This window comes from Sciurus carolinensis, chromosome 8 (genome assembly GCF_902686445.1).
Source record: "Sciurus carolinensis chromosome 8, mSciCar1.2, whole genome shotgun sequence".
Classification (NCBI taxonomy): Eukaryota; Metazoa; Chordata; class Mammalia; order Rodentia; family Sciuridae; genus Sciurus; species Sciurus carolinensis.
The window spans coordinates 17,080,889-17,108,520 of NC_062220.1; the positions used below are offsets into that span (position 1 = coordinate 17,080,889).

General features: G+C 39.7%; 1 protein-coding gene across 1 annotated transcript in view; it reads right to left on the reverse strand.

Moving 5' to 3' along the window:
* Positions 1-25,056, reverse strand: part of Akr1d1 (aldo-keto reductase family 1 member D1) — a 50,344-nt gene extending 25,288 nt beyond the window's left edge. Inside the window, exons 1-3 of the mRNA XM_047561399.1 lie at positions 24,903-25,056; positions 19,318-19,485; positions 15,086-15,202 (exon numbers count right to left, since the gene is read on the reverse strand). Of these exons, the coding sequence (XP_047417355.1) occupies positions 15,086-15,202; positions 19,318-19,485; positions 24,903-24,995 (378 nt within the window). The 5' untranslated portion in view covers positions 24,996-25,056. The remainder of the gene's footprint in view (positions 1-15,085; positions 15,203-19,317; positions 19,486-24,902) is intronic.
* Between the last annotated feature and the right edge of the window lie 2,576 nt (positions 25,057-27,632).

The window sequence follows — 27,632 nt, forward strand, 5'->3', positions numbered from 1 at the left end:
CGGCTTCTTGGTGGAAGAGCCGCACAGAGACACACTTAGGGGCGGAGCAAAGTTTCCAGGACTGCGGGCAGATTCTCTGAGGAGAGGCAGCCTAAGGAGACTCATCTGCGAAGGGTGAGGCTCCCAGGCCCAGGAGGTAGGTCCGGGCCCCTGGGAACGTTGCAGAGGAAGACAGCCCAGCCCAGGCAGTAGTTGTAGATTGAGGGGAACTTCTAGGAGGGGAACTGACCAGCGAGACCTCCCCACTGGGTGAGTCTTCCCTGCCGGGTGAGGTTTTCCCACAAGGAGGTAAAACCAGAGACACAGGCACAAACAGGACTTGCCTCAGCCCACAGCCTAGTTCCCCTTTGGATGACCATTGGTCAACAAGTGGAGGCACCTCTGCCCACTATCAAGGAATATACCCCACCTGAGGGCCACCACACCTAGAGAGGCAGCTACCTAGGGGAGCACCGCATTATCAACTTCCTCCAAGACTTCAGGCTACTGAAGGATAAGAGGGAAGATACTAGCAATCTTCAGGGACATTATAAGTCAATAGAGGAAATCTGCAATATATTAATGATCCACTGATTCCTGAACAATATGAGAAAACAAGGGAAGAAAATGCCCCAAACAAATCTAGATGTTACATCAATAAAATCCAACGACAGCATGGCAGAAGAAATGACAGAAAGGGAGTTCAGAATGTACATAATTAAAATGATCAGGGAAGTAAATGATGAGATGAAAGAGCAAATGCAGGCATTGAAGGAGGAGATGAAAGAGCAAATGCAGGCATTGAATGATAGCACCAATCAACAGTTAAAAGAGCAAATACAGGAAGCAAAAGATTGTTTCAATAAAGAGTTAGAGATATTGAAAAAAAACAAACAGAAATCCTTGAAATGAAGGAAACAATAAACCAAATTAAGAACTCCATAGAAAGCATAACCAATAGGATAGAACACCTGGAAGACAGAACCTCAGATATTGAAGACAAAATATTTAACCTTGAAAAAAAGTTGAACAAACAGAGAAGATGGTAAGAAATCATGAACAGAATCTCCAAGAACTATGGGATATCATGAAAAGGCCAAATTTGAGAATTATTGGGATTGAGGAAGGCTTAGAGAAACAAACCAAAGGAATGAACAATCTATTCAATGAAATAATATCAGAAAATTTCCCAAATCTGAAGAATGAAATGGAAAATCAAGTTCAAGAGGCTTATAGGACTCCAAATACACAAAATTACAACAGACCCACACCAAGGCACATTATAATGAAAATACCTAACATACAAAATAAAGACAGAATTTTAAAGGCTGTGAGAGAAAAGAACCAAATTACATTCAGGGGGAAACCAATACGGATATCAGCAGATTTTTCAATCCAGACCCTAAAAGTTAGAAGGGCCTGGAACAACATTTTTCAAGCTCTGAAAGAAAATGGATGCCAACCAAGAATCTTATACCCAGCAAAACTTACTTTCAAATTTGACAATTTATCATTCCATGATAAACAAAAGCTAAAAGAATTTACAAAAAGAAAGCCAGCATTACAGAACATTCTCAGCAAAATATTCCATGAGGAAAAGATAAAACACAAAGAAGCAAATCTGCAAAGGGAGGAATTATCCTAAAGGAACTGTCAAATAAAGGAGGAACCAAGTTGTGTCAAAAAAATAAATAAATAAAATTTAAAAAATGAACCAAATGACCGGGAATACAAATCATATCTCAATAATAACCCTGAATGTTAATGGCATGAATTCATCAATCAAAAGACATAGACTGGCAGATTGGATTAAAAAGAAAGATCCAACAATATGTTGCCTGCAAGAGACTCACCTCACAGAAAGAGATACCCATAGACTAAAGGTGAAAGGATGGGGAAAAACATACCATGCACATGGACTCAGCAAAAAAGCTGGAGTATCCATCCTCATTTCAGATAATGTGAACTAACTTTTTAAATCTTTTTGGAGAAAGCAAATAGAAAATTTCTATTTGTACTTTTGAAAGGATCAAAAATCATCAAAGCTCAAAGACACTGAAGATCAAACTAACAGTGAGAAATGACACAATATAATGACACCTCCCAATTAAACCTGTAGTTGGGAAATCAATATCTGAAGCTGAAACATCATGTTTTTGAATCTCGTGATTTTTTTAAACAAAAAAATCTTCTTAAAAATACCTTAGCACTTTTTGAAAGTGTCTAGTTGATAGGCAGACATAATTTCAGAGCAACAAAATATTAAAAAAATTTGAAAGCATTTTTAAAAGATGAATGAACAGAAATGAGAGTGAGTAGCATGAATTTTTAGAGGGTTGAATTGATCTTCCAATACTGGTTGACAATGAGGAACAGAAGTGGAGGAAAGAAAAGGAGCCTTCTCAGGATGAGGCATCAGTGAAGCAGACGTGGTGGAGGATTAAGGGCACAGGTGGAAATATCTAACAAGGGTCAGACTTGAAGGCAGTATCTGGGAAAGAAAAAAATTAAATAACAGACTTCATGAAGGAGGAATAAAGCCATTTGAGAAGATAAGTAAAATGAGAAAATGCAAAAGGCAAGAAATACAGAGGAAGAGCAAGGTAGAAATTTAGGTCATAGATGTTGAGAAAGTCTGAGAGCTTAGAAATCAGAGAGGCAAAGAGTAATTAACATAAACAACCTGGTACCTCGAGGAGAAAGGAGACCCCTTCCTGCTTGCAATGAGACAGGAGGAAACAGAAGAAATTCTCTTTGCTAAGAGAACAATGTGGAAAGTTATTACCAAAGGAAAGATGAGTTTTGTGAAAGTAAGATGGTAGAGGAAAAAAAATGAGAAAAAGTTTTAAGAATAAAATAGGTATTGTCCAATGACCTCTTTCCCTTCTCAGTCTGTTTTGTGCTGACAGAATACCTAAGTCTGCATCATTTAGAGTGATATTTACTACCTCATTTTCCTAGGAGCTGGGAGATCTGTTATCACGGCACTGGCATCTGAAAAGAGCCTCACTGTCATTGCATGGCAGAGGTGGAAGGGGAAAGACCGCAAGGGAACAAACTCTCTCATGAGTCCTTCTTGCAATGACACCTGTCTATACACCTAATGTGTCATTGGTCCCATCTCCCAGCACTGTTGCACTGGGTATTAAGCTTCCAACACATAAATTCTGGTATGTACATTCAAATCATAATAGCTCCCAACAAGAAATTTCCATTATCAAAGTCAGCAAAAATATCCATACTGCCAAACCCAACAGAAACTTTGTCCTCATGTTATTTGAGCTCTTTCAACATAGTTGCGTGTTATCTCCCTCTTTAAATATTTTCTTCTTTCAAACTCTATGATAATACATTCTCATGATTCTTTGGTAGCTACCCTCTGCCAACCTTCAAATGTTGTCATGTCCACAGCTCTTTCCTCACTAGTCTTGTCCTACTGACCTCACTCTCTCCCCAGGGCCAACACTGTTAGCTTCCAAGGTCAGACGAGATTGCGTACATTCAGGGTGGTATGAATGGAACCCCGGCACGCTCTCTGTAGATTGATTCCACCCAATCACACAGCCTTAAGACCATTTACAGGCTGATGAAGCCCAAATTTAACCTCTAGCCTTGAGCTCTTTCTGAACTCTAGGCTTCTCTGTTCAATTGTCTCTTCAAATACTCACTTGAATGTCTAATAGTCATTTCAAAGTCAAGTGGAGACTGAGGGTGTAATTCAGTGGTGGAGCACTTTCCTCGTGAGCATCCCTAAATTCAATACAGTGCTGAAGGAAAGCAACCACAACCAAACTGGTCAAAACATCAAAACAAGTCCAGGCATGGAGCTGCACGCCTGCCCAGCAACTCAGGAGGCGGAGGCAGGAGGATTGCAAGTTTGAGACCAATCTGGGCAACTTAGCAAGGCCCTGTTTCAAAAACTTTAAAAAGGGCTGTGAGTGTAGCTTGGTAGCTCAGTGCGAGAGCTCCCCTGGTTTCAACCAGCACTACCGAAAAAAAGAAAGAAAGAAAAAAAAAGAATCCTAAACAATTCCTCTGAACCTGAGCCCCAAACTCAGGAAATGATTACCATCATTCAGCCAAGGAGCTTAGGAATTATCTTTGATTTCTCTCTGTCCCTTACCGCCACCACTTCACCTCATTTCCAAGCCAACGTTAAAAGGATTGGCTCCACTCTTAGCTCATATATTAATCTCTTTCCTTATTTTCATCTTACTGCTCTGGCCCAGTCCAGAAGCAGACCTGAAGTGAGGAGGTATGTGAGTTAGTTATTATGACCTGCAACTAGGAAACACTGAGCAGGGAGTGAGGACATGTGAGTGGGCAATAAAAGAAGCCAAGCAGAGGTGTGACAGAAAAAGTCCTAGAGAAAGCAACTTTGACTCAAGGTCACGGGAACTTCTAGCCAGAGTTTTAGCCATATCTCAGAATCACTTGATTAAGGAACAGCAACACTTACACCTCTACAGCTCTAGGTCAAGAGTAGCCCCAGGTGGATCTCAATTCCTGGGCACATCCCACATAAGGAAACACACAGGTGCTAGCAGTCTGAGGTCTGTCTTCTGAGAAACAGATTCAAGTAGGTACTGGCAGATTCAAGTGGGTAGTGAAAGCAGAGCATATGCAAAAATGGGGCTACCATTTAGTCCACAAGGGCTGCGACCACAAAATCCATTAGACTAAGGAACTTACGAGCATGAGAAACTTATTACTCACAGTTATGGAAGCTAGGAAGTCCAAGATAAGGTGCCAGAAGATTCAGCACCTGGTGAGGGCCCATTCCTTATGGACAGCACTGTCTACCTGTCCTCACAGGGTGGAAGGCCCAGGGCAGCTCTTTGGAGCCTCCTTTATAAAGGAATGAGCCCCATTCACAAGCTCAAAGTCCTCCTGACCTAATCACTTTTCAAAGACTGTCTTCTAATGGTGATCAGGTTTCAATATGTGAATTTTGGAGGCTTACAAACATTCAGACCAGAAGCTGACAACTCCTTATGCAGTCTCCTAATATGTTTTGTGTGTTCTCACGTATATTCATTGTGTTAGTTTTTTTTTTAAGTAATACAAATTAGATAGCTTAAACAACAGAAATTTATATTTTAAACAGTCCTGGAAGTTAGGATCAGTGTGTCAGCAGGGTTGGTTCCTCTGCCTAGACTTTTCTTCTGAGTCTTCCTATAGCAGTCTTCATCTAATCTTTCAAGGTCCAGTTCAATTGTCATCTTACAAAGGAGGCCTGCCCAAAATATTCTATCAAAATTCATTCTGTTCAAATTAGCCTCTATCATGCAGGTAGCCTTTTTAGCCCAAAATCTTTTTTTGCTCATCTTGCTTGTTATTATCTTTATTTACATTAGAATGTAATTCCCATTAGACCTGGAACTTGGTTGTCTTCTCAACCATGATATCCCCAGAACCTAGAACAATCACTTTTATAAAACAACTCAATAGGGAGCTATGGGACTGAGCTCAATAGGTCAGGGGTTAGAAGAGGATAGCTCAATAGGTAGAGGGAAATCAGGGGGTAGAATATGAAATAATGGTGATGAAGCATGTGCTCCAAAGGAAGTGTGAAGGCTTATGTTATTGGTCAGAAAAGACATTTGCCATGGGAAGAAAAGATTTCATTAGTTTCAACATTACAAATGTAACATTTGATCTGGTATTCTATCAGTGGAACATATCTATAGAAAAAAAAGTGGTTAAATAAACGATGACTTCACTGCTATTGGACTATCGTCACAGCAATGGTGGATCTAATCAGTATCACAGAGGGAGGTGACTCTTCCAAAAAGCAAGGGCCTGTAACATGAGGTAAGGATGATATTTCCTTCAATTGGTTTCTTGTCCTTAGATTTTTGTGTTCATCTAGGAAGTGAGTTTGGGACTGTTTTGTTAAATATCTGGAAATTTTCAACACCACCTTATAGGTCATGTCAGTTGGTAATCTCATGGTCCTCTTTACTGAACAGTCATAAATCCTCTTTCAAAGATTTTGTTTCCTTTTATAGTTGTAACACAAAAGAAGAAATCTGAAGGACAGTGTTCCACTCCATAGTCAGTCTTAGTTAGAAGAGGATCATCCAAAAACTAAAGAAGGAGGTTCACCTTCGGATCAAACACAGGGTAGAGAAAAGACTCTAAACTCCTGGTGGACCCAAAGAGGGGAAGGAAATCACCTCGGACAGGAAGTCAGGACAGAGCAGTCCCATGCTGTCAGCTCCCTTACACGCAGAGAGCCTTCAGCCATCAGCTGCACTTTTCTTACCTGAAGAATTTCTGCTCATGCTTAGTGATGATCTTTGGTTTTTAGAAGAGTAGGAAATTTGCTGCCTTGAACATTAACAAGGATAGGCTCTCAAACCACTGATGGCCCTAATCCTCAGCCACTCCTTTTTTTTTTTTATCGTAAACAAATGGGATACATGTTGCTTCTCTGTTTGTACATGGCGTAAAGGCATACCATTTGTGTAATCATAAATTTACATAGGGTAATGTTGTTTGATTCATTATGTTATTTTTCCCCTTCCCCCCCACCCCTCCCACCCCACTTTTCCCTCTATACAGTCCTTCCTTCCTCCATTCTTGCCCCCCTCCCTAACCCTAACTCTAACCCTAACACAAACCCCTCCCGCACCCCATTATGTGTCATCATCCACTTATTAGTGATATCATTCGTCCTTTGGTTTTTTGAGATTGGCTTATCTCACTTAGCATGATATTCTCCAATTTCATCCATTTGCCTACTAATGCCATAATTTTATCATTCTTCATGGCTGAGTAATATTCCAATGTATTTATATATATACCACAGTTTCTTCATCCATTCATCAATTGAAGGACATCTAGGTTGGTTCCACAATCTGGCTATTGTGAACTGAGCAGCTATGACCATTGATGTGGCTGTATCTCTATAATATGCTGATTTTAAGTCCTTTGGGTATAGGCCAAGGAGTGGGATAGCTGGGTCAAATGGTGGTTCCATTCCAAGTTTTCTAAGGAGTCTCCACACTGCTTTCCAGAGTGGCTGCCCTAGTTTGAAGCCCCACCAGCAATGTATGAGTGTACCTTTCTCCCCACTTCCTCGCCAACACCTGTTGTTGCTTGTATTCTTGATAATCGCCATTCTAATTGGGGTGAGATGGAATCTTAGGGTGGTTTTGATTTGCATTTCTCTTATTACTAGAGATGTTGAACATTTTTCCATATGTTTGTTGATTGCTTGTACATCTTCTTCTATGAAGTGTCTATTCATTTCCTTAGCCCATTTGTCGATTGGATTATTTGTATTCTTGGTGTAGAGTTTTTTGACTTCTTTATAGATTCTGGAGATTAGTGCTCTATCTGAAGTATGATTGGCAAAGATTTTCTCCCACTCTGTAGGCTCTTTCTTTGCATTGCTGATAGTTTCCTTTGCTGAGAGAAAGCTTTTTAGTTTGAATCTATCCCAGTTATTGATTCTGGCTTTTATTTCTTGTGCTATGGGAGTCCTGTTGAGGAACTCTGGTCCTAAGCCGACATGTTGAAGCTCTGGACCTACTTTTTCTTCTATAAGATGCAAGATCTCTGGTCTGATTCCGAGGTCCTTAATCCATTTTGAGTTTAGTTTCGTGCATAGTGAGAGATGTGGGTTTAGTTTCATTCTGTTGCATATGGATTTCCAATTCTCCCAGTACCATTTGTTGAAGAGGCTATCTTTTCTCCATTGCATATTTTTGGCACCTTTGTCTAGTATGAGAAAATTGTATTTATTTGGGTTTGTGTCCGTGTCCTCTATTCTGTACCATTGATCCACCTTTCTATTTTGGTACCAATACAATGCCGTTTTTGTTACTATTGCTTTGTAGTAGAGTTGAAGATCTGGTATTGCGATACGCCCTGCTTCACTCTTTCTGCCAAGGATTACTTTAGCTATTCTGAGTTTTTTATTCTTCCAGATGAATTTCATAATTGCTTGCTCTATTTCTGTAAGGTACATCATTGGGATTTTAATTGGAATTGCATTGAACTGTATAGCACTTTTGGTAGTATGGCCATTTTGACAATATTAATTCTTCCTATCCAAGAACATGGGAGATCTTTCCATCTTCTAAGGTTTTCTTTAATTTATTTCTTTAGTGTTCTGTAGTTCTCATTGTAGAGGTCTTTCACCTCTTTTGTGAGATTGATTCCCAAGTATTTTATTTTTTTCGAGGCTATTGTGAATGGGGTAGTTTTCCTAATTTCTCTTTCTGAAGATTCATCACTTATGTATAAAAATGCATTAGATTTATGTACATTGATCTTATATCCTGCTACTTTACTGAATTCACTTATGAGATCTAAAAGTTTTCTGGTGGAATTTCCAGGTTCCTCTATGTATATAATCATATCATCAGCAAATAGGGATAGTTTGAGTTCTTCTTTTCCTATTCGTATCCCTTTAATTTCTTTGGTCTGTCTAATTGCTCTGGCTAGAGTCTCAAGGACGATATTGAATAGAAGTGGTGAAAGAGGGCATCCCTGCCTTGTTCCAGGTTTTAGGGGGAATGCTTTCAGTTTTTCACCATTTAGAATGATATTGGCCATGGGCTTAGCATAGATGGTCTTTACAATGTTAAGGAATGTTCCCACTATCCCTATTTTTTCTAGTGTTTTGAGCATGAAGGTGTGCTGTATTTTATCAAATGCTTTTTCTGCATGTATCGAAATAATCATGTGATTCTTGACTTTAAGTCTATTGATATGGTGAATTACATTTATTGATTTCCTGATGTTGAACCAACCTTGCATCCCTGGGATGAAACCCACTTGATCATGGTGCACTATCTTTTTAATATATTTTTATATGCGATTTGCTAAAATTTTGTTTAGAATTTTTGCATCCATGTTCATTAAGGATATTGGTCTGAAATTTTCTTTCCTCGATGTGTCTCTGTCTGGTTTAGGTATCAGGGTAATATTGGCTTCATAAAATGAGTTTGGGAGAGTTCCCTCCTCTTCTATTTTATGGAATACTTTGAGTAGTATTGGAATGAGCTCTTCTTTAAAAGTTTTGTAGAACTCGGCTGAGGAGCCATCTGGTCCTGAACTTTTCTTTGTTGGTAGGCTTTTGATGATTTCTTCTATTTCATTACTTGAAATTGGTCTATTTAAATTGTGTATGTCCTCCTCATTCAGTTTAGGCAATTCATATGTCTCTAAAAACCTGTTGATGTCTTCAAAATTTTCTATTTTGTTGGAGTATAGATTTTCAAAATAGCTTCTAATTATGTTTTGTATTTCAGTCGTGTCTGTTGTGATGTTTCCTTGTTCATTCCGAATTTTAGTGATTTGGGTTTTCTCTCGTCTTCTCTTTGTTAGTGTGGCTAAAGGTTTATCAATTTTGTTTATTTTTTCGAAGAACCAACTATTTATTTTGTCAATTTTTTGTATTGTTTCTTTTGTTTCAATTTCGTTGATTTCAGCTCTGAGTTTAACTATTTCCTGTCTTCTACTACTTTGGTGTTGGTCTGTTCTTCTTTTTCTAGGGCTCTAAGCTGTAGTGTTAGGTCGTTTATTTGTTGAATTTTACTTCTTTTATTAAATGCACTCCATGAAATAAATTTTCCTCTAAGTACTGCTTTCATAGTGTCCCAGAGATTTTCATATGATGTTTCTTTGTTCTCATTTACCTCTAAGAATTTTTAAATTTTCTTCCTAATATCTTCTGTTATCCATTCATCATATAATAGCATATTGTTTAATCTCCAGGTGTTGGAGTAGTTTCTGTTTTTTACTCTTTCATTTATTTCTAACTTCAATCCATTATGATCTGATAGAATACAAGGTAGTGTCTCTATCTTCTTTTATTTGCTAACATTAGCTTTGTGGCATAATATATGGTCTATTTTAGAGAAGGATCCATGTGCTGCTGAGAAGAAAGTGTATTCGCTCTTGGTTGGATGGTATGTTCTATAAATGTCTGTTAAGACTAAATTATTGATTGTGTTATTGAGATCTATGGTTTCTTTGTTCAATTTTTGTTTGGAAGATCTGTCCAGTGGTGAGAGAGGCATGTTAAAATCACCTAGTATTATTGTGTTATGGTCTATTTGGTTTCTAAAATTGAGAAGGATTTGTTTGACATACATGGATGAGTCAGTGTTTGGGGCATAGATGTTTATGATTATTATATCTTGCTGGTTTATGCTTCCCTTAAGCAGTATGAAATGTCCTTCTTTATCCCTTCTGACTAACTTGGCTTGAAGTTTACATTATCTGAAATGAGGATGGATACTCCAGCTTTTTTGCTGAGTCCATGTGCATGGTATGTTTTTCCCCATCCTTTCACCTTTAGTCTATGGGTATCTCTTTCTGTGAGGTAAGTCTCTTGCAGGCAACATATTGTTGGATCTTTCTTTTTAATCCAATCTGCCAGTCTATGTCTTTTGATTGATGAATTCATGCCATTAACATTCAGGGTTATTATTGAGATATGATTTGTATTCCTGGTCATTTGGTTCATTTTAAAAATTTTATTTATTTATTTATTTTTTTGACACAACTTGGTTCCTCCTTTATGTGACAGTTCCTTTAGGATAATTCCTCCCTTTGCAGATTTGCTTCTTTGTGTTTTATCTCTTCCTCATGGAATATTTTGCTGAGAATGTTCTGTAATGCTGGCTTTCTTTTTGTAAATTCTTTTAGCTTTTGTTTATCATGGAATGATTTTATTTCATCGTCAAATTTGAAGGTAAGTTTTGCTGGGTATAAGATTCTTGGTTGGCATCCATTTTCTTTCAGAGCTTGAAAAATGTTGTTCCAGGCCCTTCTAACTTTTAGGGTCTGGATTGAAAAATCTGCTGATATCCGTATTGGTTTCCCCCTGAATGTAATTTGGTTCTTTTCTCTCACAGCCTTTAAAATTCTGTCTTTATTTGTATGTTAGGTATTTTCATTATAATGTGCCTTGGTGTGGGTCTGTTGTAATTTTGTGTATTTGGAGTCCTATAAGCCTCTTGAACTTGATTTTCCATTTCATTCTTCAGATTTGGGAAATTTTCTGATATTATTTCATTGAATAGATTGTTCATTCCTTTGGTTTGTTTCTCTAAGCCTTCCTCAATCCCAATAATTCTCAAATTTGGCCTTTTCATGATATCCCATAGTTCTTGGAGATTCTGTTCATGATTTCTTACCATCTTCTCTGTTTGTTCAACTTTTTTTCAAGGTTAAATATTTTGTCTTCAATATCTGAGGTTCTGTCTTCCAGGTGTTCTATCCTATTGGTTATGCTTTCTATGGAGTTTTAATTTGGTTTATTGTTTCCTTCATTTCAAGGATTTCTGATGGTTTTTTTCAATATCTCTAACTCTTTATTGAAATGATCTTTTGCTTCCTGTATTTGCTCTTTTAACTGTCGATTGGTGCTATCATTCAATGCCTGCATTTGCTCTTTCATCTCATCATTCAATGCCTGCATTTGCTCTTTCATCTCATCATTTGCTTCCCTTATCATTTTAATTATGTACATTCTGAACTCCTTTTCTGTCATTTCTTCTGCCATGCTGTCATTGGATTTTATTGATGTAACATCTAGATTTGTTTGGGGCATTTTCTTCCCTTGTTTTCTCCTATTTTCCAGGAATCCATGGGTCCTTAAGATATTGCAGATTTCCTCTATTGACTTATAATGTCCCTGAAGATTGCTAGTATATCCCCTCTTATCCTTCAGTAGACTGCAGACTTGGAGGAAGTTGATAATGCGGTGCTCCACAAGGAAGCTGCCTCTCTAGGTGTGGTGACCCTCAGGTGGGGTATATTCCCTGATAGTGGGCAGAGGTGCCTCCACTTGTTGACCAATGGTCATCCAAAGGGGAACTAGGCTGCGGGCTGAGGCAAGGCCTGTTTGAGCCTGTGTCTCTGGTTTTACCGTCCTTGTGGGAAAACCTCACCCGGCAGGGAAGACTCACCCAGTGGGGAGGTCTCGCTGGTCAGTTCCCCTCCTAGAGGTTCCCCAAATGGTATGCCTTTACGCCATGCAGAAACAGAGAAACAACATGTATCCCATTTGTTTACAATAAAATAATAAAAAAATAAATAAATAAAATAAAATTACATGCAAAAAAAAAAAAAGTTAGTTCAGCCACAGAGAAGAAGTAAATTTGTCTTTTTTTTTTTTTTTTTTTTGGTACTACCATGGGTTGAACCCAGGGACACTTAACCACTGAACCACATCCCCAACCCTTTTTATATCTTGTTGTTGTTTTTCTTTTTTTTTAATTTTGAGACAGGATTTCCCTAAGTTGCTTAGTGCCTCACTAAGTTGCTGAGGATGGCTTTGAACTTGTGATCTTCCTGTCTCAGTCTCCTGAGTTGCTGGGATTAAAGACATGTGCCACTGTGACCAGCTAAACTTCATTTTCTCACTTTTAAATACAGGTTCTCCCCCAAATTTTAAGACTCTGATTAAAAAAAAAAAAAAAAAAAAAAAAAAAAAAACCTACCATTTGAATAAGAGTCAACAATTACTGAGTGAGAAGGAGAGCTGAGATCATAATACCAAGAAACCACTGCAGACCTTGGGTTCGTATCGTTAGGCTTGAGAGGATAAGCAGAGGGGCAGTGGAGTGTGGGAGTAAGCATGTCTCCTGACCCAGGGTCTTGGCCCAAATCTGATGAACTTTGAATATGAGTAAGTAACTTCATCATTCTGGGGCTCAAATTCCTCTTTATGAAAAGATATTATTAATACATATAATTGCTAATCATCCTTTCCACCCAAATATTTCATAAGACCTCTTATTTTGTTATCCCTTCAATGCCAGGCATGTGTCAGTACCTCCACACATAGCCTTTTAGTGACTCTTCGCAGCACCCACAGATTAGTTATTATTGTCTCACACTACTGACAATGGAATTGAATTTCAGAAAGATAAGAGTGACTCTTCTAGGAAGTAATGAAGCCAAAGGTCAATTCCTTTTCTGGACTTCAGAGCCCATATTTAGGTGACATGGGAAGGACACTAGCTATTACTCAACTAAGCCATCTGGGACTCAGATGGGGGTTCAAATCAGGCAACCTGGCTCTGGAGCCCTTGCTCCTATCATTTGTCACAGATGCCATCTCATTAATGAGTACAGTGGAAATCTGTGATCTTTGTGTTCTACCATCCCTATGTACTCCTCTGCCATTCCATGATTTTTGGTTCAACTACCTGATTTAGAGGGGTGACTTTACATTTTGCAAAAGTGGGTTCTTTCTGCTTCTGGATGCAGTCCAAGATGTCAAAGGGTGGTATCTGAGTCTCACAGAGTTGGAGAAGTCAGCTCCAGCCCAGGCAGGAAGGGAAGAAACTCAGTGGGAAATGAAATTGGTGCAAGAACGGTAACTGGACGGCCCTGGCTGACCCAGTCCTTCCCCCTCTCCTGCTTGTAGTTCTCTAGAACAGCTGTGGGATGGACTGGGAATGCAGCATCCTGAGAAAAAGAGGAACTATCCAGAAGAACCTGATCCCTCTTCCTACCCCTCATAGAACCTTTCCTGCAGTGCTTTCCCCAGCAAGGAAGTTTCCCCTGGAGTATAAAACCCAACTTTTGGAATCTCTCAGCTGTGGAGTTACAGGCATTTGTAAAGAGTCTCCATCTGCTCTGGACAGCTTTCCATAGCCTTGGGGGACCAGCTCGTCATAAATTCCGGGCTTCTGTTGCCCCTTGATACCTATCTGTGAGTAATAAAGCTGCTTCACTTGTGTGAATGTTCTGTCTCACCAGATTTGTGCAGGTGATAAAATCAGCCCAAGATGCAGTGGCCTGGTGTTAGGGTAACTGGTACATGGTGAACCTGCTGGAGCAGCTGAGACATGGTGAACTTGCTTTCAAGAGGACCTTGGGAGAATAATAGTACTCAAGGTCTCTCTGAAAGCAAGATCTTAGGTCCCAGCCACCCTGTCAAACAGACATGCACCATCTAGCGAGATGCAAATTGAATGTAAAGAACATATCTGTGCTTTCCTCTTCTGTATTGTTTTGTGCCAGAGAACAAGATGGAAGCCATTAATTCAAGGACTAAACAGACGAGCAAAGCAAGGAAGCTTTATACTAAGAACCCACAGGCCACGGATTAGATAGGAGAAATCTGACCCTATAAGATTCCTAGTTTTGAGAACATTCATTCATGAAGCTGACAGTGAATTTACGGAAAACCTATCAAAGTTTTAAGATGTTCTGTTGTCCATTAAATTCCTAGTTGACTAACAAAAACACCATGATTATCAGGACAATTGTGAAACCTCCAAATCCATATTTCCATGAAGTAGGATGCAAAAGGGAAATTTTCCCAAGGTCAATGCACTTTGGGTGTGTGATCATCAAGGAAAGAACAGTACGGTGCTCCTACAGAATAGAACGGGTAGAGTTGGATTGGTTGCCTAAAGGAACTCTGGCCATAGCATTAAAGAATTCCCATTCTTCTTGATCAGCAGGATCTTATTTACCTTGGGAACAAGTTTACAATTTCATTTCTTAATCTCTTTCTTTCAATTACACTTTAAGCTATTAACTACTCTGCTCTGTGTTAAATTATCAATGGATAATTACTATAATCTATATATTGAAAAAGTTCAAGGATGGGTTGCATTTGACCTAGAGGAATAGATAACACATAGGTGCCCTATCCTTGGGGCTGTCTCTAAACATATGACTATTTTTAGGTTATTTCCCATTGGAGGCAGGGGGAAGGCGAGTACGTTTACAGTTGCACAAATCGTGCTGCGTTATGTTGTGTGGGGGCATTTTTATGACTGTGTGAATAGGAAGAAGGGTGTATCTGGATTCTGGGCAACAAAAATGTGAACCACAATCAAGGGACTGCTTTTTTTTTCTTTTAATGGAAAGAATTTGTAGTTGTAAAAACATGGTATAATAGAAACCACATTGAGTTAAGCATCAATAAACTTGGGATCCAGGCCCGAGTCTGCTAACATAACCTTTCTGGGCATTTGACAGGGAAGGTTAGTACTCTGATCTATGGAAACAAAACACCATAACATTCTGTGGTGCTAGATAATGAACAAGACCCACGCACATAGCTATTGGCTCAGGGTCACTGGGTGCAGAGGCCTAACCCCTAGGCATCTGAACTCACCTTAAAGGCCATGGGTACTTCAATGATGTAAAGATCCACATAATCTAGCTTGAGGGTCTTGAGTGTCCTCTCCAGAGCTGGGCGGACCATCTCTGGAACATGATTTGTAGCCCACAGCTGAAAGAATCAAGGGGAGAGAACTAATGTCCACACTATTTTCACATTAATGCAACTCTATATCTTTTGCAAACCATTTATGAACATTTCATTCACTCATTTCACAAAAACAGGGGTATACTGCAGTGTTCTCTGAGTGTCAGATGAGCAGGTAACACTCTTAACACCAGAGCACTGTTTTATCTAAACAAGAATAAGAAACTTAAAGACACACCTGGCTGCAAAGAACCTAATTATAGAACAATGCCTTTGGTCACCCTGTGCTCATTTCCAAACTGATTCATGTTGCTTTCACTCTTCTTTTGTAAACCAGAGAATGTGTGTCTAGCTAGATGTTGTGATCTAGGCTGGTGCATTTTTTAATGCCATTTTGATAAAGAGTGTCCTTTAAATGAGTAAGGAAAATAATTATGTGCATGACTTCAGAGGATCCTTCTCTTTGTGATGGGTGGTGCAGAAACTAGTGGAATTTCAAATTGTCACATAGCTTAGAGTCCTTTTCCTTGCTCTCTTGTTCTGCTTTGGTCTTACAAAGTCAGGGAGTTCTACCAATTTCTACCAAGAATTTGCTCCATCTCTAAAGTGTCACATGATGAAAGATTAAAGTTCAGTTTTTCATACTGGAGCATGTATATACCTAAGTAACCTCAGGTGTGCAAAGCAAGGGATACTCACACTCACAGACAAATTAGTACTTCTTCTTACAGCATTGATTTCATGCAAAGATTTTTTTTTTTAGGTAAAAAAGGTTTTGATTTTTTGTACACTTTTGTCACAAGAAAGACAACCAAAATTGGTAAAATCTGAATTATTTCTGCTGTGTTGGACAATGATATTTTTTTCCTGCACTAAAACCACAGAGAAGAAAACACAATGTGATAATTTTATTCTTCTTTATGGATGAATAATATTCCATTGTGTATATATACCACAGTTTTCTTTATTCATTCATCTGTTGAAGAGCATCTAGGTTAGTTCCATAGTTTAACTATTGTGAATTGAGCTGCTGTAACATTGATGTGCTGCCTTACTGTAGTCTGCTGATTTTAAGTCCTTTGGGTGTTATCTGAGGAGTGGAGTAACTGGGTCAAATGGTGAGTCCATTCCAAATTTTCTGGGGAATCGTCATACTGCTTTCCAGAGTGACTATAGATGGAGTTGGAGAATATCATGCTAAGTGAGATAAGCAAAAACCAAAGGCCAAATGTTTTCTTTGATAAGTGGATGATGATACATAACTGGAGTGGTAAGAGAAGAATGGAGGAATCTTGGATTGTGTAGAGGGAAATGAGGGGAGGGGAGGGGAGGGGGGAGAAGGAAAGATAGTGGAATGAGACAGACATCATTACCCTATGTACATGTATGGTTAAGGGATGGTGCACAACCACAGAAACAAAAAGATGTACCCCATTTGTGCACAATGAATCAAAATGAAGTCTGTAAAAATAAATTTTTAAAAATAAATAAATATAACCCAAACATAAAAAAAAAGAAAAAGAAAAAGGAAACACAATGTGGAGAGAGTAGTGGGGAAAAGTGTTTTAGTTATTACTGTGGGTCCATTCATTTCTACTGCTGCCATCCTATCCAAGTGAAAATTCTGTTTTATGTTTTAAGTTGCTTTCAGTCAGCACACCAAACTTATTAGATTTGTGCCAGATATTGTTTAAGTGCTTTGTAAATGTTAAGTCATAACAACTTTAGGAAGTGGTTGACATCATTTCTCCCATTTTACAAAGAGGGTAATCAAAATCTAGCAATTCTAAGTAGCTCACAGCTAGCAGGGAAGGATCTGGGATGAGCAGTTGTATGTATTGTCTTGCATTGTGTTGTTGGGGACAACACACTCTGATGAGCAATCTGGCTCCACGGTCTGTGCACTTAACCACCATCCCACGGCCTCAGAGGCAGGGGTCAAGCTGGAGAGAAAGCTGATTTTTCAGGTGATAGCCTGTTCCTGTCACGTTCATACCCTTTCAGGTTTACTTAGTATCATATTTTGCTTCTGTGTACTTTATGACACTCAGCACATTATTGATCTTGTATAAATATTGGGTGGCATACACAACTTTACTTCTTGGGCAATTTAAAGAATTATGAAAGATAATTTGACCCCTTCCTCCTTCTATGCTAATTTCAGCACCCATCATAGTGAGAAATGACTATTAAGTAGGTTAAGTCAAAGGATTATATGGTACACCTGCCCCAGGTGTTCATGCAGCTAGCTTTTGGATTTGTGACCTTAAGAACGTGTGTGTGTGTGTGTGTGTGTGTGTGTGTGGGGGGGGTATTGGGGTTTGAACCCAGGGCCTTGTGCATGCTAGGCAAGCACTTTACCACTGAGCTACATCTCCAGCCCCTGAACTTATTTTTGATTGATGTTTTTTGCTTTTATTAAATAAAATCTATTGGTTCCAAGAATGGATCCAATTTCTTAGTTTATTAAACTTATTCAAGTATTTCTTTTTAACCCTTTTGCTCTTCACAGAATGTTACTCTGCTTACTACTAATTCTCCCAAATCAATGAATAATCCAATAATATAACAATATTAAAAATTCTGTTTTGCATGATTTTGATGTCATCTTATATTTACCTTAACCCAAATTATTTTAAATATAGCATACAGTTATTCCTCAGTCTCTGTGGGGAATATTGGTTCCAGGACCACCCCCTTACTACCAAGAATACCAAAATCTGAGGATGCTAAAATTCCTTTTATAAAATAGCACAGTATTTGCATAGTACATCGTCCTATGTATTTTAAATCATCTGTAAATTACTTATAAAATTAAATTAAATGAAAATGCGATGTAAGTAATTGTTGTACTGTGTTGTTTAGGGAATAAAGACAAGAAAAAAGTCTGTATTTGTTTAGTATAGAAGCAGTTTTTTTTTCCCCCTGAATATTTTATATTCACAGTTGGTCAAATCCACAAATTCAGAATCCATGGATATGGAGGGCTGTTCTTATAAGAGTTCATTTACACACACACACACACACACACACACACACACACACAGATGGGAGATGAATAATAAAATGAACACCTGACATTACCCCACTCCTGTGAGGTCAAGAAATAGAAACTTACCTCTCTAAGAAGCCACTATGGACCATCACCTTATACAGAGGATACGCCATCTTAAAATTTGTGTTTATCTTTACCTTCTGTGGTTTTATAGGTTTCACTATCTATGAATGTATCTCTAAATAATAATGTATCATTTTGCCTTTTTTAAAAATCTCTGTATAAATGGAATCTGCTGAGGGCTTGCCTTATCCCCTCTCAAGTTGTCAAAATTCACACCCACCCCCTGGTGCTTCTTGCTGGACTTCATTCATCATGACTTACACACTGTGCTTGACTATATCACAGTTCATTTGCCTATTTTATTGTTGGTGGGCCTGTGGGTTGTTTCTGGCTTGGGGCTATCATAAACAATGGGGCTGTGGACAACTTTACCAATGGTATTAGTCATATAAGGCAAAAGCTCTCTGGAATATGTACTGGGGAGGAATTATGAAGTTATAAGTGTACATTTTCAGCATCATATGCATGAACCTTGGAAACATTACACTAACTGAAAGAAAGTAGACACAAAAGACCACATATTGTATGATTCCATCTGTATGAAGTGTCCACAATAGAAAAGCCGTAGAGACAGAGAGTACCTTGGGTTGCCAGTGACTAGGTGGGAGGGATGAATGGGAAATGACTGTTAATGGGCATGAGGTTTCTTTGTGGAGTGATGAAAACGTTCTGGAATTAGGTGATGGTCGCACAACCAAAGACCTGATTTAAAGGGGTGACTTTATGGTCAGCAAAATATACCTCAATCTAAAAAATAGCAATAGATACACAAATAGGCTTGTGCAAAAGAAAAAGCATGCTTTACCCATAATAAGTGGCCTGAAATCGATGTCCTGTATGAATAAGGAGTCCTAACCTGCAGGGGCAATCAGTCCCCTAAGTTCTAGGTTGGGAAGATGGAGGATCTGGCAGTTGAGGAGGAGGGACAAGTCTCCTCCTCTTGGTGAGTCCAGCGTTCTTCAGCAGAGAGCAGTGGCACCATAAACATAAAAGGAGATGGAGGGTGGAAGCAGCAGCTCACCTTTCCGCAGTAGAAAATGTCCTCCCTCCTCACCTTCCCTTCCGCTATCTTCTCTCTGATGGCGTCCCCCACCTCATTCTCATTCTGGTAGAGGTGGGCCCCGTCAATGTGTCGATACCCTGTGTCGATGGCAATCTTCACTGATGCTGTACAGTCCCCCTTTTTGGTCTGAAATGACAAGGAGGTTGAGGCTGAGGTGAAGGGAAATGGGTTTTAACCACCATCAATCAGAAAATGTCGCATCGCCTTGTTTTATAGCTAACATGACAATTCCCAATTCCGTGCTGTTGTGTATGGTAGACCGTGTATGGAGGAGAAGCCTCCCCTCCTTCAGCACACAGTTGTACTTTAAATATATGCAATTTACCATGTGTCAGGTGTAGCTCAACAGAGTCAGGGAAGAAAGATTATTAGGGTCATGTCTGATTTTTCAAAGTACATTATGTTTTGTAAAATTTGGTACCCAAATCTTTGTTTGCTTTATTAATCTGAATTAACTACAAGAATAAGACTATCCTATCATTCAGTCCAAAGCCACAGTGCAGGGTGACATCTGGATGACAGGTAACTTGTCCTGCTTGAGTCCAATCACAGATGTGCCTATAGCATCTTACAATATGCTTACTGTACTTGCTGAATTGAAGTCTCAGGGAGTCAGATAAAACCCAGCTCATGATGGGCTAGTTCTTAGTGCTTGATTCCGACACTAAAAAAGCCATGACTTCCGTGGCAGGGGTTGTGAGTGTGCGGTTGTCATGGCGACTGGAGAGAACTCAGGATCCTCACTATGCTCAAAGAGAAACAAACACTGAGTTTTTCCTTTGTTTTTTGTTCCTCAAAATAATAGTCCATATCAGCTTCAGAAAAATCAGAATGAGTTGTCTTTGAAATGAATAATTCCTTTACAGCATTCTCTGAAAAATATTTGCAAATTAGACAACAACTGGACACTTTTTTATGTATAGGATGAGTGTCATCTCTAGGGTTCTACTATTGTGTTTTGTTTGTTTGGTTTTGGTGTTGGGGATTGTACCCAGAGGCACTTTCCCACGGACCACATCTCCAGCCCAACCCTTTTTAAACTTTTTAAATTTTGAGGCAGGGTCTTGCTAAGTTGCTTAGGGTCTCACTAAGTTGCAAAGGCTGGCTTTGAATTTGTTAACCTCCTGCCTCGGGATGAATGAGGTGAAGGGAAATGGGTTTTAACCACCATCGATCAGAAAATGTCGCATCGCCTTGTTTTATAGCTAACATGACAATTCCCAATTCCGTGCTGTTGTGTATGGTAGACCGTGTATGGAGGAGAAGCCTCCCCTCCTTCAGCACACAGTTGTACTTTAAATATATGCAATTTACCATGTGTCAGGTGTAGCTCAACAGAGTCAGCTGCACCTGGGTAATTTTGTGTTCTCAAAATTACCTGAGTGATAACTGTGTGTGTGTGTGTGTGTATGTGTGTGTGTGTTGCTTGTAGAAAAAAAGAGAACCCTTCTTGCATTCAAAGTCTACTATCAGAATGGGATTGAAGAACAAAACTGAGAAATGGACTTAGCTCCCTGGGCCCACTTATTAAAGCTTCCTGTCAGGTCAGTGGACTCTTCGGGCAGAGTTTGTGAGACCATCCTCACCCTGCTCCAAGCTTATACATAGATCTGAACCAAAAAAAGAAAGAAATCTTAGTGTGAGAGCAAGACTGTGCCTTCCCTTGGAGAGGTGAGGTTCCCTGGGTTGAGATGAGGTGGGACCCAGATGGGCACTGGGAAGAACGTGAAGACTGTTGAGAGGACAGCCCCTCCAGAGATGGGTCCTGAGGTCCTGAGACACTCCCTCCATCTTCCCAAGCTCGGGGGCAAAATGCACTGATGTTTTCAGGCTCCTCCTGAGTCCTCAAGGGCTTGGACTTTACTTCTCCATGCACAAAGCTGTAGTCTGACTCTCCAGATTCCAACTGGCTGTGGCCTATAGAAATCTCAACCAGGGCCACCTGGGAAGGGTGCTAATGCTACTGAATGCTGGCTCCATTTCAAGCCCCCTGAACCCTCAGGCATGAAGCACCTTGACATGAAGTTGAACCTATTTAGAGATGAAGTCTTTGTAAGGCAGGAGAAACTGGGCTGGCTGGCTTCACCAGCTCCACACGATGTTCTCCCAAGCTTCTTTCCCACGGTTTCCCTCTCCAAATGTCCTAGTGGGAGATGAATCAGGCAGAACTTGGGGCCACATTGTCTTTGTATTTTAGTCTCCATCTCTGCTCCCGTCTCCACGTGCCTCTGAAGACGTCCCTGACACTTCCACGGGCACCTGCTACACTCTGAATGCCCTCTCAAAACGGAACGGGATCACGGACACACCTACTGACTTGATCGAGCACATGAACGGTGGACACATTTCAGTTCAAGAGTTACCCCAGCCTGGCATTCACCTCCTATTTCTGCTTGTGAAATGAAAAACTCTGAAAAAGAATCTCAGGCATGCTGAGTGGAGAAGGCTACCCTTTGACATCACACTCTGGAATCGAGATTGATCCTGAAACTAATAGCATTCAGGGCTTTTATTATAGTGTGACTGAACTTGGCACTAGTGGTCCTACCTTTGCCTCATCAGCCCTGGGGCAGAAAAGTAAGGAGTTGGTTACTTGTTTGGGTCCAAAGAGAAAGTCATGAGACTGCTCTGAGATGCTCTCTTCTCCACACCTCATCCCTAACCCCAAATCTTCTGGTGCCTGGTGCTCATTTCTAAAAGTACTCTTCTCATGTCTGCTCTCTGATTGCTATGTCTTTTCTTCTGAAGTTACACTGCTTTGTGGGAACTGGCACATGACTGCTTTTAAATTTTTTCAATCCTAGCATTTAATATTACTAGGCAAGTAGTAACTTCTTGATTTTTTTTTTCTGGTACCAGGGATTAAACCCAGAGGTGCTTGACTACTGAGGCATATCACTGGGTCTTTTTATTTTTTTATTTTTACACAAAGTCTTGCAAAGCTGCTTAGGGCCTTGCTTAGTTACTAAGCCTGTCTTTTAACTCACAGTCCTCCTGCCTCAGACTCCTGAGTTGCTGGGACTACAGGCGTGTGCCTCCATATTCAACTTCTTGATTATTCTTATTGGTAAACACACTATCTGGAGCCCTAATGAATGTCAGAATATACACACACACATATATATACACATATCTCGATACTTTCATTTACAGACATATATATAGAAAATCATAATTACAAATATGCAGTTTTAATGATATAATACATTCATAAAAGGCAATATACTATGGAATTCATAGCACAGGATTTAAGCTACATGGATTCAAATTAGAGCTCTATGCCTTAGCATTATAAGTTAGGAGCAATTTATTTAATCTCTGTGTTTCAGTTTTCTTATTGTCAATGAGGTTAACTGATACAGACTTTGTAATTTCGTGAGGATGAAATTAGAAAACATATGGAATATAAAACTATTAAAAGGTGGCCAGGCACAGTAATGCACACTTGTAATCCCAGAGACTCGGGAGGCTGAGGCAAGAAGATCACAAGTTCAAAGCCAGCCTCAGCAACTTAGCCAGGCCCTGTCTCAAAATAAAATATAAAAAAGCTGGCTGGGATTGTGGCTCAGTGGTTAAACCCCCGTGGGTTCAATCCCCAGTACAAAAACAAAATCACACCAACCAACCAACCTTCAAAGGGTTCCTGTCAAATGGCTAAGTATTCAGAAAAGTCTTAGCTATTATTTTGCAATCTGGTTACATATCAATGGCCTCTGACCCACACACTCATACACCTCCCTTCATTCTTCAGTGGACATCGTCATCCCTGGGGGTTCTGATATGGCCAGTCCATAGCTGTATGGAAAAGATAGAGCAAACAGAACAGTAAGCAGGGATTGGTAATCTCTGGATATATGCTGGTTGGAGCTAAGATTTTGATCAAGGTCGGATGAAGACAATAGGCAGAGAAAGAAGAGGCAAAGGACATGGGCATGAAACTGCTACAGGAATGATTTTCCTTTGCATTACCAAAAAACAAAGGATGTGGGAAGGACGGTGGCTGTGGAGGCGTGACACAGAGCCATCTCCTCAGGACGCTGAGTTCTTTTTACTCCTCTGCCTTCCATTCTATTCTATCTGCTGCCACCAGGATCATCTTTCAAAACCAGATCCGATGCCCCTACACTCTAGATGATTTCTCGGCTCTGTACAGCGAAGTCCGACTCTTCTGCGTGGTGCTCACGGTCTTTGGTCTCCCGGTCTCAGTGTGCGTTTCAGCGCCAGCTGCCATCTCCTCCACTGTTCACTCCACGCGGCAGCCTCTGTGGCCTCGGCTTCACCTGGACACATCACGTACCTGTGTCTTCAAACGTCCCATTCTTCCTCGGCTCTGATTCTCTGCCTAGCTAATTCATACTCAGCTTTGTAGAGTTCATTCATACAAGATCGTTCCAATTTTAGTGGCATTTCTACACATATGCTATGGTTTAGATCGCAAATGTTTTCCAAAGGCCACGTGTTAAAGGCTCGGTCATCAGCCTGGAGAGCTGTTGGGAGGAGTTTGAATCTTTAGGAGGAGAAACTAGTAGGAGCAAGTTAGGTCACTGAGTGTCTATTGTTAATGAGGATACTGGGAGCCCAAGCTCCTTTTCTGTCTCTGCTTCCTACTGCCAAGAGGTAAGTAGCTCTGCTCTGGCACATATGCCCTGCTGTTATGTTCTGCTGTGCCACAGACCCAAAGCGACAGGGCCAAGCAACCCTAGACTGAAATCTCTGAAACCATGAACCAAAATAAATCTTCCCTCCTTGGAAGGTGATTATCTCAGGTATTTTGTCACAGGACAGGAAGATGTCTAACAGAACGGATGGCATTAAATGTTAACTGTAATGAAGAACTGTTCTTCTCAGCAGAAATTTACCATGATTTAAAAGAAACCCAATTCAATCTTCAAGGTCAAATTTAATTCTTCTCTTTTCTGATTTCAGAGATATACTGTTTACAGTTCCACTATAACACAATCCTACCTTTGTGGTTATTCAGTTGTTGAAGAAATGGCATCCTCTATTGTGTAATGCCTAGATAGCAGAGACATGTTTTCTTCATATTTGAAGCTTTTATAGACTATTGCTCAGTGCATGGCTGAACAAAAAATTCTTAAATATAATCTCTTCTCAGTGGTAAAGCACCCTGGATTCAATCCTGTTATCTCAAAAGGTAAATAAAATTTAAAAACTAAATATATATATATATATATATATATATATATGTATATATATATAAAATCTCTTTTTACAAAACCTCCATAAATCCTAACTCACAAATTTCATGTGTCTCAGTTTACTCTAGTATTAGCATTCAACTGAATATCAGTAAAGGAAGAAGAAAAATACCATTTTCTAATCTAGATGAACTAACCATGAACTGATATAATATAACCTTTGGTTTGATACCCATTCAGGCAAAGGGCAGTCCTTGGAAGTTGCTTTCTTTATTACATAAAGTAAATCAATGAGACCCACTCAAAATGAATTACAGATTATGCTTTAGTTAAGTGTTTAAAAAAAAAAAAAAAAAACAAACAGAGAGAGAAAGACAAGCTTACCGTTGCTGGTTCTGCGTAGGTCCCCAGTCCAATGATGGGAATGCTATTTCCATCACTTAGAGGTATGCGGTGATTGGAAGCACTGAGGTCCATCTTGGAAAGAGAGTCTCGGGTTTCCGTTTTCTAAGAGTGGTTCTGCACAGGACAGGGAGAGTTTATTTGACAAGGTGATCTAGGGTCTATTTTGTCAAAGAAAGGAGAGCTGTGGGGAGGAGCTGGGGGAGGGAGGAGAGATGAACAAATCTATTTCTCAACCTGGGTTTTTTTGGTTTTGTTTTGTTTTCAGGTCAGGGTAATATCACTATCCTTTGAACTTCATCAAGTCATGCAGATAATCAAACTCACTGAGACATTGAGAGTTTATGTTTACCTTTCTTCTTTTTTTTTTCTTTTTTACAAAAAATTTTGAAACAACAAAAGGAAATCAATCTATCTAGCCTCTATTTTTTAAGATATTTCATTGGCAACTAGCAGAACAATCTTAAATTTTCTTAAACTATAAGGGAGTTTATTGGTTCATATTTCTGAAGACTTCAACATTGGAGGGAGGCAGGGAGAGAGAGAGAGGGAGAAAGACAGAGAAAGACAGAAGAGAGAGAGAGAAGCTCTTTCTGGTCTTTTTTGTGCTGGGGATTGAACCCAGGGCCTTGTGTTTGCGAGGTAAGCACTCTACCAACTGAGCTACATCCCCAGCCCTGCTCTCTTCTTATAAGGACATTAAGCCCATTATGAAGATCCAACTCTCATAACCTCATCTAAATTTAATTACCTCCACAAATCACCATCTTCAAATAGAGGAGCCCTTCCTTATTTGCAGGGGGTATATTCCATGGTCCCCAGTAGATACCTGAAAATGTAGATAGTACCAGGCTACTTAAAGGAAGCCTTAAAGGAAGTACTTTCTAGTTTCTCTTTGGCCTATCTGAATTTCCAGCACCATTACTCTTGTGCTTTGGGGCTGTAATTGAATTTTCTTCTAGTAGATAAAGTAATTCATCCTTTTAAATATAGCCTCCTATGAAATCTCAGGACATGGACATAATGCAGCCAACTTTTTCAACAGAGTGTGAAATGAGTGGCCTTTAGCCCAGTTTCCGATCAAGTCCTTATTTATATCTGAAACCTCATGAGCATAAGCTTTACTGTCCACATTTCTATCAGCATTCTGGTCAAATCAATTGCAAAGGTTTCTCAACAACATTGTCAGGTATAATCACAACATCTGATTTCTGGTGTCAATTTTCTGTGTAAGTCAGATTTCCCAAGGTTAACTCTAACTCATAATCTTAGAGGTTTCATCCATGATCATTTGGCCCTGTTGTTTTTGGGCTGTGGTAGCACAATACATTGTGGTGGGGATGCTACCAGATCCCATTTCATCTGCTTGCCATTCAAAAGCCACTAGTTGGGAGAAAGCCAATAAAGTTTATTCAAGGGCTAGCCCTGAGAAGGTGGAGGGAGTTATCACCCTTGAAACGAAGACCATCTTTGGGAATTCAGGAATACAAAAGGTTTTTATAGGGAGGGGAAAGAGAAGCAAGGGGAAATGGGCAGGGAGACTATGTGCTGCATCATGAATCCAGGTTTGAAAACCATTTCTGTCCCCCGCTTCCCCCGCCCCTCAGCTTACTGGAACATTCTCGTGATAAAAATGAACTTTTTTCTCCTAGGCCAGTCTCTATAATAAACACATTATTTTCCTGGAAATGAGACCTTATCTATACTTCTGCTTTTAGTTTAAAAATAGGAATAGTAAGTTGTGTGTTTTGTGTTAGATGATTCATATTCTGATGTTATCTAATAGTCGTCATGTCCTTAGTTTTGTAAGTTTAGGAAAAAGTTATTACTTAGTTTTATGATGCATGTCTTTTTAGTTCCTGTTACAAGTTTAAGATAGGAATATTGGAGGAGAGCAAAAAATCAACTTTGGTTGAAGAACACTTTTAATGCATTAGGCAGCTTTAGTTGAGGTGTCAAATGCAGCAAAGCTAATGGGAGACTAATAATATATTGTTCAGGTGCATGACCTCTAAATTAGTGATCTTTAAGCTAACAGCAAGTGAAGTAAAAGGATATATTTAGGCTTTTCCTGGGTTATGGGACTTGGCTGAGAAAGAGGTCTTTTCACCACGTGGCATCCAGGAAGCAAAGAGAGAGATGGGAAGGAGTCAGGATAAAGCCCCTCCAGGCTCCAGCCCCAAGGACCCATCTCCTGCCACCAGACTCTGCCTCTTACGGTTTCACCATCTCCCAACAGCACCAGGCTAAGGAGCAAGACTTAAGCACACGGGACTTTGGAGAACATTCTAGATCCAAACTACAGAAGGGTGGGTAGCATATACAGTGTGAGTACACTGTGCAAGGATGGTTCATGTCTTGGGCAGGATGGAGAGGGATGGCACAAGTTTTCATCATACTACTTAGAAATAGTGTGTAATTTAAGGCTAGCGAATTATTTATTTTTGTAATTTTCCATTTAATATTTTCAGATCACAATTGACAGTGGATAGCTGATGCCATGAAAAGTGAAAGTGCATGCATGATTTGGAAGTGGTGTCCCCCAAAGGCTCACGTGAGACAACGCAAGAAGGTTCAGAGAAGAAATGATTGGGTTACCACAGCCTTAACCCAATCAGTGAATTGATTACTTGATGGAATTAATTGAGTGGTAACTGAAGTCAGGTAGGGTGTGGCTGGAGGACATGGGGCTTTGGGGCCATGGCTTATATA